Consider the following 12,371-nt stretch of genomic DNA (forward strand, 5'->3'; position numbering starts at 1 on the left):
AGATCCTTTAACCTTTCCTGGTAAGTTTTATCCTGCAATCCATGTACTAGTTTAGTAGCTCTTCTTTGAACTCTCTCTAGAGTATCTATATCGTTCTGGAGATACGGCCTCCAGTACTGCGCACAATACTCCAAATGAGGTCTCCCCAGTGTTCTGTACAGCGGCATGAGCACTTCTCTCTTTCTACTGCTTATACCTCTCTCTATACATCCAAGCATTCTGCTAGCATTTCCTGCTGCTCTATTACATTGTCTTCCTACCTTTAAGTCTTCTGAAATAATTACTACTAAATCCCTCTCCTCAGATACTGAGGTCAGGGCTGTGTCAAATATTCTATATTCTGCCCGAGGGTTTTTACGCCCCAGGTGCATTATCTTGCACTTATCCACATTAAATTTCAGTTGCCACAGTTCTGACCATTCTTCTAGTTTGCCCAAATCCTTTTCCATTTGGCAGATCCCTTTAGGAACATCAACCCTGTTACATATCTTTGTGTCATCAGCAAAAAGACATACCTTACCATTGAGACCTTCTGTAATATCACTAATGAAGATATTAAACAACATTGGTCCCAGTACAGATCCCTGAGGTATCCCACTGGTAACAAGACCTTGCTCTGAATATTCTCCATTGACTACAACTCTCTGTTGTCTGTTACTCAGCCACTGCCTAATCCACTCAACAATATGGGAGTCCAAGCTCAATGACTGTAGTTTATTGATAAGTCTTCTATGTGGGACAGTGTCAAAAGCCTTACTAAAATCTAGATATGCGATGTGTACTGCCCCTCCGCCATCTATTATTTTAGTCACCCAGTCAAAAAAATCAATAAGATTTGTTTGACATGATCTCCCTAAAGTAAACCCATGTTGTTTTTCATCTTGCAATCCATGGGATTTTAGATGTTCCACAATCTTATCCTTTAGTAGGGTTTCCATTAATTTCCCCACTATTGATGTCAGACTTACTGGCCTATAGTTGCTTGATTCCTCCCTACTACCTTTCTTGTGAATGGGCACAACATTTGCTAATTTCCAATCTTCCGGGATGGCTCCTGTTACCATTGATTAGTTAAATAAATCTGTTAACGGTTTTGCTAGCTCACCACTAAACTCTTTTAATAATTTTGGGTGTATCCCATCAGGCCCCTGTGATTTATTTGTCTTCACTTTAGAAAGCAAACGTAGAACCTCTTCCTCTGTATGCTGATAGTTGTAGTTTTTGCAACAGCTGAAGGCACACTGGTTGTGAAACACAGAGTTTGTTACTTAACTCAGTGTTTCGTAAAAAGTGTGCCTCCAGCTGTTGCAAACTACAACTCCCAGCATGCAGTGAAGTTGTAGTTTTGCAACAGCTGGAGGAACACTGGTTGCAAAACACGGAGTTAAGTAACAAACTCTCAGTGTTTTGTAACCAGTGTGCCTCCAGCTGTTGCATAACTACAACTCCCAGCATACACGGACAGCCAAAAGGAATGCTGGGAGTTGTAGTTACAGGGTACATTCACATGGGCGGGGGTTTACAGCGAGTTTCTTGCTGCAAGTTTGAGATGCAGTAAATTTTCCGCTGCAGCTCAAACTCCCAGCGAAATATTTGCTGTGAACCCCAGCCCATGTGAATGTATCCTAAAAACACTACACTACACTACACTAACACAAAATAAAAAGTAAAACACTACATATACATATTCCACTACACAGTCCCCCCAAATAAAAATGAAAAACGTCTCATACGGCAGTGTTTCCAAAACGGAGCCTCCAGCTGTTGCAAAACAACAACTCCCAGTGTTGCCGGACAGCCATTGACTGTCCAGGCATGCTGGGAGTTTTGCAACAGCTGGAGGCACCCTGTTTGGGAAACACTGCCGTACAGTAATTTTAGTATTGGAGGCAAGTGTCATTCTTGCACCCGGCTCCGTCCCTATGCAAATCCCTAATTTAGGCCTCAAATGCGCATGGCTCTCTTACTTCGGAGCCCTTTCGTAATTCAAGGCAACGGTTTAGGGCCACATATGGGGTATTTCCGTACTCGGGGGAAATTGCCTAACAAATTTTACCCCTTATGAAAACGTAAAGTTGGGGTCTACTCCAGCATGTTATTGTAAAAAAAAAATTTTTTTACACTAACATGCTGGTGTTTCCTCAAGAGGTAAAAGGAAAAAAAGACCCCCAAAATTTGTAACACAATTTCTTCTTAGTACGGAAATACTCCATATGTGGACATAAAATGCTCTGCGGGCGCACAACAAGGCTCAGGAGTGAGAGCGCACCATGTATATTTGAAGTGATTTGCACAGGGTTGGCTGATCATTGCAGTGGTTCTGACATAGACGGGGGAAAAAAACACCCACATTTGACCCCTCACGGAATGTAACAAGGGGTACAGTGAGCCTTTCGTTAAAGTTGGATGTGAAATTTTTTTTTTTTTTTACTAAAATGCTGGTGTTATCCCAAATTTTTCATTTTCACAAGGGGAAACTTGTAACCCCATTTGTAAATACCCCATGTGTGGACGTAAAGTGCTCTGCTGTCACACTTACAGGACTCAGAAGAGAATGAGCGCCATTGGGCTTTTAGATAGAGAATTTGGCTAGAATTGAAGGCCATGTGCGTTTACAAAGCCCCCATGGTGCCAGAACAGTGTAGCCCCCCCCACATGTGACCCCATTTTGGAAACTACACCCCTCAAGGAATGTAATAAGGGGTGCAGTGAGCATTTACGCCCCCCCAAAAAAAAGATTTAATTTACACATCCGTCTTTAACGAAAAGTCGTCAGACACCTGTGGGATGTTAAGTCTCACTGTACCCCTTGTTACGTGTTATGAGGGATGTAGTTTCCAAAATAGTATGCCATGTATTTATTTTTTTTTTTTGCTGTTCTGTCACCATGGGAGCTTCTTAAATGCGACATGCCCCCCAAAAACCATTTTAGCAAAATTTGTTTTCAAAAAGCCAAATGTGGCTCCTTCTTTTCTGAGCATTGTGGTGCGCCAGCAGAGCACTTTACGTCCACACATGGGGTATTTCCATACTCAGAAGAAATGGGTTTACAACTTTCGGGGGGAATTTTCTCTTATTACCTCATGTAAAAATGGTACATTTTGGGGAAAAAACTGCATTTTAGTGAAAAAATTTTTTTTTTTCATTTACACATCTGACTTTAATGAAAAGTCATCAAACACCTGTGGGTTGTTAAGGCTCACTGTACCCCTTGTTACGTGCAATGAGGGGTGTAGTTTCCAAAATAATATGTTTTATTTTTTTTTGTTGCTGTTCTGGCACCATAGGGGCTTCCTAAATGAGACATGCCTTCCAAAAACCATTTCAGCAATATCCCATTGTCGCTCCTTCACTTCTAAACCCTCTAGTGCACCCACAGAGCACTTTATGTTCACATATGAAATATTTCCTTACTCGAGAGAAATTGGGTTACACATTTTTATGGGTTACGCTTTTTCTCCTTTTACCCCTTGTAAAAATTCAAAAACTGGGTCTACAAGAAGATGTTAGTGTAAAAAATTGAGATTTTGAATTTTCTCCTTCAATTTGCTGCTATTCCTGTGAAACACAAAAGGGTTAACAAACTTTATGAATGTCCTTTTGTATACTTTGAGGGGTCAGTTTTTATAATGGGGTAATTTATGGGGTATTTCTAATATGAAGGCCCTTCAAATCCACTTTAAAACTGAACTGGTCCCTGAAAAATTCAGGTTTTAAACATTTTGTGAAAAATTGGAAAATTGCTGGTGAACTTTGAAGCCCTCTGATGTCTTCCTAAAGTAAAAACATGTCAACTTTATGTTGCAAACATAAAGTAGACATATTGTATATGTGAATAAATATATCATTTATTTGGGATTTCCATTTTCCTTATAAGCAGAGAGTTTCAATGAAAAAAAAAATCTACATTTTCAAATTTTTCGTCAAATTCTGGAATTTTGTAAAAAAAAGAAATTATGTAAAAAAAAAAAAAAGTACTGCCAAAAATTTACCACTAACATATGGTAGAATATGTCACAATAAAATAATCTCGGAATCAAAATGAAAAGTAAAAGCATCCCAGAGTTATTAATGCTTCAAGTGACAGTGATCAGTGATGCAAAAAAAGCTCGGGTCCTTAAGGTGAAAATGGGCTGAGTCCTTAAGGGGTTAAAGTCCATACATGACCATGTAGTGGTGGTTGTTCCTGGTGCAGAGACGCCAGTCTATTTCTGTCTTGATTCCTAGGGCAGCTTTGTGTGCTCCAGCTTGTAGCACAATGTGGGGGAAAAAATGGCAAACAACTCTTCAGGTTCGCACTCTCCTCACCTGAGGTCTAGGAGCAGCAGATATTAAAGGCCTCAAGAGGTCCAGTAAAGTCTGGGCCTGACTGTTGGAACTGCCTCCCACCCACACTACAGCCGTTCCAGAAAAAGAGCCCATTAAAGGGGTTCTCCGGTGCTTACACATCTTATCCCCTATCCAAAGGATAAGGGATAAGATGCCTGATCGCGGGAGTCCCGCCGCTGGGGACCCCCGGGATCATGCACGCGGCACCCCGTTTGTAATCAGTCCTTGGAGCGTGTTTGCTCCGGGTCTGATTACAGGCGACCACCGGGCCGGCGGCGTGTGACGTCATGCCTCCGCCCCCATGTGACGTCACGCTCCGCACCTCAATGCAAGCCTACGGGGTGCCGCGTGCATGATCCCGGGGATCCCCAGCGGCGGGACTCCCGCGATCAGGCATCTTATCCCCTATCCTTTGGATAGGGGATAAGATGTGTAAGCACCGGAGTACCCCTTTAAAGCTGCATGGCAGCTATGCTACCTATGCGCAGACCAGTAACCTACTGTTACTGACTAAAAATGCTCTTTTTCCCCACCGAACCCAGGACTTCGGTTGCACATATATTGCAGATTCTTTGCTGCAACTTAGCTCCATGGAAATGCCGAAACAGACTACCGGATCGGTCTCATTGACAACCCTGGAAGTTTACTAGTTGATACAGCAGCCTATTTATCACGTATCAACCTTCCACCACTTTACCTGTTGGCCGCCTACAATATATATATATATATATATATATATATATATATATATATATATATATTGTACTGTTTAGCAGTATAGCAGATTTACCATTCATAATGAAGCCATAAGCCATAGGCTGTGGTTTAAGTTTTTTAATGGCAATTAGTGAAAATAACGAATATAACTTTCCATTTACGATCTATTTCTGGCTTGGTATTTAATAATTGCATTTAAAAATCTGAACACAAACTAACAAATCCTGATTGATCCCACTGATTTATAGTTGGGTACCTTTGGTTTTTCGAATGTTCAGGTGTTTTTGATGGTTAAAAAAGTAGGAACCACTGATAAGGTGGGGGAAGATGCTATAGACTTCTGTTGGTTGTTTTCCAATTGTTTTCAGTTGCTTTTCCACTGCCAGAATAATGTAGCATGTAATAGTGCATGCAGCATATGTTTGAAAATCCATTGCAATATGTATGCATTTAAAATGTCACACAGTATTTCAATCTTTTTTGACAACTGTTTAAAAACCTGTTTCAACATTAATGTTTTCAATATATATATGTATTTCATAACATTCTATCTTTGTCTTTTTTTAGGTGCCTTTCTTCCTGTTTATAACATTTTCTGTGTACACCATGCTGCCTTTGGGGATGCGAGCCTGCCTGATTATCAGTATCATCTCCGGAATGTCCCACATCGTTGTCATTAGTATCACAGTTGTGATGTACTCAAACACCCATGACACCATAGCATTTGAGGTAATTTCACTGACCATGACCAGAAAGACAGGTGATAAATTCAAGGTCTCTATGGCTTCAGAGCTCCAAACTTTAAAGTGTTTGTTTAAAACACTGATACTATTTTACTTTTTTGCTGTTAAAGTATAGATTCACTGATGACCTCCCACCCCATCTGACACTTAGTATGGAGAGACCAAACTGCACATTAGGGCGTATAGTCCCAAGGCAAGTGTATGATATGATGCCCAGCAAGTTTGTGCATAACTGCCAGGTGTTTTTTTCTTGGCAAGTGTACTGCTCATCATGCTGTTACATTTTCCCATTGGAGGTACACTTTGCATGATCTTCTGGTATTAGAATACATACCTGTGCTTAGTAATGTCCTGCCCTCTCTATCACCTTTTCTATATGTTCTATTAACATATGCACAGCCAGTAGAGGGACAAGGGGTGTCTCTAAATGGGAAGTGTCCTTTGTTAGCCAATTCAAGCGCCATGTCAAGTGACAATGGAAACCTACGCAAGACTATCAGTATTGTGAATATAAACCTTTAATATAATGCTTATTTGTACAATGAAACTTGAGGAAGACTCAAGTCATCAGTGCAGCCCAGTCTTACAGGAGAAAAAGGAGCACGCCAGGAAAATGCAGTGGCTTAAAGGGGTACTCCCGTGGAACACTTTTTTTTAAATCAACTGGTGCCAGAAAGTTAAATTACTTCTATTAAAAAATCTTAATCTTTCCAGTACTTTTTAGGGTCTGTATGCTACAGAGGAAATGGTTTTCATTTTGGAACACAGATCTCTCTGCTGACATCATGACCACAGTGCTCTCTGCTGACATCTCTATCCATTTTAGGAACTGTCCAGAGCAGCATATGTTTTCTATGGGGATTTACTCCTACTCTGGACAGTTCTTAAAACGGACAGAGATGTCACCAGAGAGCACTGTGGTCATGATGTCAGCAGAGATCTCTGTGTTCCAAAAAGAAAGCCATTTCCTCTAGTAATCAGCAGCTAATAAGTACTGGAAGGATTAAGATTTTTTAATAGAAGTGATTTACAAATCTGTTTAACTTTCTGGCACCAGTTGATTAAAAAAAAAAAAAAGTTTTCCATGGGGTACCCCTTTAATGGGCTGGGTATAACTTCTATCCATAGTGTTCTTTGAATGTCAGTCTATACACCAGGCCTAACATGGTGGCCCAGATTTATCAGTCTGTCTGGGACAGAAACTGGTGTGATTTTCCTAAGGCTAAGTTTCTACTTGTTTTTTTGTGCTGCGGGTAGAAAAAAAAACGCATGAAAAAACACCAGTGCAATTTCCTGCGCCTGGCGTTTTTTCAGGCGTTTTTTCATTTGTGTGGAAATTGCACCTTGGCAGTTTTTTTTTGGTACCCAAAAAAAAAAAAAAAGGATGCAGCAGTGATGGAAACATTTTTATTAAACGAAATGTATATATTTTATAACAACATTTTTATAATTTTTTAATAAAGTGTGTGTGTTTCACTTTTTTTCTCTATTTTTTACATTTTTTAGGTAGCACTACTACTCCCAGCATTAAACAGACTGTTTCATGATGGGAGTAGTAGTACCTGTACTATAGACATATTGCCCCACGAGTCAGTCCTGACACCCGATGTGATCATCCATAATATAGCAGAGATGCGGCTCAATACAGCACTCACATCTCTGCTCTGTATTCCGGCCAGTGATGTGAATAGAACATCACGCATTCATATTTTCTGCCCAGAGCTGTGATTGGCCGGATGGTTGCAGCCAATCACCACTCTGAGGGAAATATGAATGAGTGAGTGGCCGGAGTACAGAGCAGAGATGCGAGCGCTGTATACAGCTGCTCCATCTCTGCTATAGACAGGACGATCACAGCAGATGTCAGTAGTGATACCCGCTTTGATCTTTCCTTAACTGCAAGTACTACTACTCCCAACATGGAGAACACTCTGCTCCATGCTGGGAAATGTAGTACCTGCATTAATAGACAGATCGCAGCAAGTGTAACTTCTGACACCCGCTGCGATCTGTCTATTAATGCAGGTACTACAGCTCCCAGCATGAAGCAGAGTTTGCTCCATTTTGGGAGTAGTAGTACCTGCAGTTAAGGAAAGATCACAGCGGGTATCACTACTGATACCCGCTGTGATTCTCCTGTATAATGTATATATGCGGGAGGCCGCTCTACTCTGGTCCCCTTCACTGACGTGTATATATACACATATTCCTATTTCTCACAGAGAGCTGTGATTGGCCAGATGGTTCCAGCCAATCACAGCTCTCTGTGAGAAATAGGAATATGTGTATATATACGTCAGTGCAGGGGACCATAGAAGAGCGGCCACCACATCTATACATTATACAGGAGGATCGCAATGGGCGATCTGTCAGTTAGTACATGTACTACTACTCCCATCATGGAACAGTGTGTTCCATGCTGGGAGTAGTAGTACTACCTAAAAAAAAATGTAAAAAATAAAGAAAAAAAAGTGAAAAACATACACACAATACATTTTTATTATTGTCGGCTACATTTTTAGGTCCCCGCCCGCCCACATAAATTGATCCCTGTTTAAAAAGTAATAAAAATGTTGTTATAAAAAAGATACATTTCGTTAAATACAATTTTTTTCTTCACTACTGTATCTTTTTTTTCTTTCTCTTTTAAATGTACCCTGCGAAATTTTATTAAAAAAGATATCTCCATCACTTTTTTGGATCGCTAAAGTCCAAAAAAGAATAAAAACCGCCTGCAAAAACGACAAAGTTCAAACCCACATATAGTTTTTCTTAGCGTTTTTACACTACCATAGACTTCCATGGGAGAAAAAAACGCCACGATTTTGACTAAAAAATCGCCAGTGGCTCAACATGGTATTAACAGCTCTGTTTCTATCTTTGCAGATGGTATTAACAGCTCTGTTTCTATCTTTGCAGATGACACTAAGCTTTGTAGCACGGTACAGTCTATAGAGGATGTGCATAAGTTACAAGATGACTTGGATAGACTAAGTGTCTGGGCATCCACTTGGCAAATGAGGTTCAATGTGGATAAATGTAAAGTTATGCATCTGGGTACTAATAACATGCATGCATCGTATGTCTTAGGGGGGATTAAACTGTCAGAGTCACTGGTAGAGAAGGATCTGGGTGTACTTGTAGACCACAGACTACAGAATAGCATGCAATGTCAGGCTGCTGCTTCCAAAGCCGGCAGGAAATTGTCATGTATCAAAAGAGGCATGGACTCAAGGGACAGGGACATAATACTCCCCCTTTATAAAGCATTGGTACGGCCTCACCTGGAATATGCTGTTCAGTTTTGGGCACCTGTCCATAAAAGGGACACTGCGGAGTTGGAAAGGGTGCAGAGACGCGCGACTAAACTAATATGTGGCATGGAATATCTTAGCTATGAGGAGCGATTAAAGGAGTTACAATTGTTTAGTCTTGAGAAGAGACGTTTAAGGGGGGATATGATAAACGTATATAAGTATATTAATGGCCCATACAAAAAATATGGAGAAAAACTGTTCCAGGTTAAACCCCCCCAAAGGACGAGGGGGCACTCCCTCCGTCTGGAGAAGAAAAAGTTTAGTCTCAAGGGGCGACACGCCTTCTTTACCGTGACTGTGAATTTATGGAACGGTCTACCTCAGGAACTGGTCACAGCAGGAACAATTAACAGCTTTAAAACAGGATTAGATACATTCATGGAACAAAATAACATTAATGCTTATGAAGAAATATAAAATCCCATCCCTTCCCCAATATCGCGCCACACCCCTACCCCTTAATTCCCTGGTTGAACTTGATGGACATATGTCTTTTTTCGACCGTACTAACTATGTAACATGCTGCGATTACCAACAATCTAAAAAACGCCAAAAAAGAGTGAAAAAATGCCAAAAGGATTAAAAAAAAGGCCAAAGTGAAAAACGCACAGTGGAATAAGAATTTTGCGATTTCTCATTGATTTACAGCTAACATCTGGCCACAGCGTTTTTTTGGCCGAAAGAATGCCATGCGGTAGAATTTACCTGAGCGTGGGAGAGAAAAACGGAGAGACCGACACAGGCGCCTTGTGCGGTACCACTAGACAGGAATAACAGATAAAAACAAACACAGTGAACGGGCAGGAATTGCCCCTTAGGTAATGGCCGCTCACCTTGAGCGAATAAGGTATTCGCATATAACCCACACCGTGGGTGACAGAAGGATCGGAACTGCTGCTGAGCCTGGGTCCCAGGAAAGGAAAAGATCCGATCCTGATGGAAGTGGAGGCGGAGAAGGAAAATATGACCCTTACAGAGGCGCTGCTAGTTCCAGAGTAATGTAGAAGCCAACCAGAGGTATTGGTAAAACACCGGAGTGGTTTATTAGAGCATAAGAAGACAATGACGTACACAGATGACGCGTTTCGGGGGAGCAACCCCCTTCCTCAGATCAGTGTACATGATACAGGTACAGATAGAGTTTAAATACACTAACAAATGGCGGCAAAAAGGAGGCGGGGCCAAACAATGACATCACATCAGATACATAGAAACGATGTATAAAATAATAAAAGTATAATAATAAACATATTCATATAGGGTACATGGTATATGTGAGCTCAGAGCTACTGCAAATTGTGAAAGGTGAAGTTAATGTATTAAAGAAAAAAACGGCGATGGTACTGTTGACATCCGGTCTCCAGATGTCAACATCCTGCCGCTGCACAGCGGAGAATACTGACAACAAAGGAGCCGGCGTGAAGGACGCGTTGCCAAGGGGCGGAGGCATATGGTAGTGGCTAACCAATAGGACCCCGAGGATGGTAGCACTGACGTGCCGAGCGCTGAATGTACACAGGGTAAGTGAGCGATCGTGCCCCGGTACTATCAGTGTAAGTGTGGAGAAGGATGCCGGCATCTATGTCAGGTCAGCGCTAAGTGCACATAGTGTGAACCTGCATCCCTGCGCAAATAGGGTCGGTGCAGTGGGAAAATAATGATAGTGTGGACAGCCCTGACAACAGGTATCAGTATAGAGTAGGGAGAAGCATTATTACTGTAGTGATATGGTGGGGATGTAATATAATAATATTATAATAATACAATATAGTGAAATCCAGGAAAAAAAAGAGAGAATAAGATGGAACAAAAATAAAATAAAAATTGAAATAAAAATTGAAATAAAAATTGAAATAAAATAAAATTAAAATAAAATTAAATTAAAAATAGATTAAAAATAGGGGCCAGTGGGGAAATTAACCCAATAAATCACTGGACCCCTAGATGTAAAGGGCAGAGTATGAATGTATATAACAAGTGTGCTGGATGTAGGAACCATGAAAATATATTGGAATGAATAGAAATATAAAAATATATAAATATAATTGAAAAAAATATATAAAAATTATTCATCAAAAGGGGGATATAAACTGGGGATATACATATATATACACATCCCCAGTTGCATGTGGTGAAATGCTAATAGATATACATGTATAACCATGAGAGGCACATGGGAAATATGGCCATCCATCAGTAGCATATGGGGGGGGGGGAAGGGGGGGGCAAGGTGGATGCATGGCCATATGTAGTAAAAATAGAACATAAATAGAACAATATATATATACATACATACTAACCTATACATGCACATATATATATATCACATACATGTACATATACATGGATAAAGTAACTACTAAATTGTGTGCAAAACACTGATATGGGATTAAAAATTACATTCTATTATCTCATTGAGACCATGCGGGACGAGAGTGTTAAGGGTATGTATCCAAAAGTTCTCTCGCCTTCTAAGTGTCTCAAATCGTTGTGAGATATCCTTGGCTATCTGCTCGATAAGGGTGGCCTGTAGGTGGCCTGTATTTTTACTACATATGGCCATGCATCCACCTTGCCCTCCCCCTTCCCCCCCCCCCCCATATGCTACTGATGGATGGCCATATTTCCCATGTGCCTCTCATGGTTATACATGTATATCTATTAGCATTTCACCACATGCAACTGGGGATGTGTATATATATGTATATCCCCAGTTTATATCCCCCTTTTGATGAATAATTTTGATTTTTTTTTTTCAATTATATTTATATATTTTTATATTTCTATTCATTCCAATATATTTTCATGGTTCCTACATCCAGCACACTTGTTATATACATTCATACTCTGCCCTTTACATCTAGGGGTCCAGTGATTTATTGGGTTAATTTCCCCACTGGCCCCTATTTTTAATCTATTTTTAATTTAATTTAATTTAATTTTAATTTAATTTTATTTCAATTTTTATTTCAATTTTTATTTTATTTTTATTCCATCTTATTCTCTCTTTTTTTCCCTGGATTTCACTATATTGTATTATTATAATATTATTATATTACATCCCCACCATATCACTACAGTAATAATGCTTCTCCCTACTCTATACTGATACCTGTTGTCAGGGTTGTCCACACTATCATTATTTTCCCACTGCACCGACCCTATTTGCGCAGGGATGCAGGTTCACACTATGTGCACTTAGCGCTGACCTGACATAGATGCCGGCATCCTTCTCCACACTTACACTGATAGTACCGGGGCACGA

General features: G+C 40.3%; 1 protein-coding gene across 9 annotated transcripts in view; it reads left to right on the forward strand.

Moving 5' to 3' along the window:
• ADCY7 (adenylate cyclase 7) overlaps positions 1-12,371 on the forward strand; it is a 243,687-nt gene that overhangs the window by 161,549 nt on the left and 69,767 nt on the right. For all 9 annotated transcript variants that reach the window (XM_056526352.1, XM_056526348.1, XM_056526347.1 and 6 more), the window contains one exon: positions 5,614-5,775. In XM_056526352.1, coding sequence (XP_056382327.1) covers positions 5,614-5,775 — 162 coding nt within the window. The remainder of the gene's footprint in view (positions 1-5,613; positions 5,776-12,371) is intronic.

Source organism: Hyla sarda, chromosome 6, assembly GCF_029499605.1.
Source record: "Hyla sarda isolate aHylSar1 chromosome 6, aHylSar1.hap1, whole genome shotgun sequence".
Taxonomy (NCBI): domain Eukaryota; kingdom Metazoa; phylum Chordata; class Amphibia; order Anura; family Hylidae; genus Hyla; species Hyla sarda.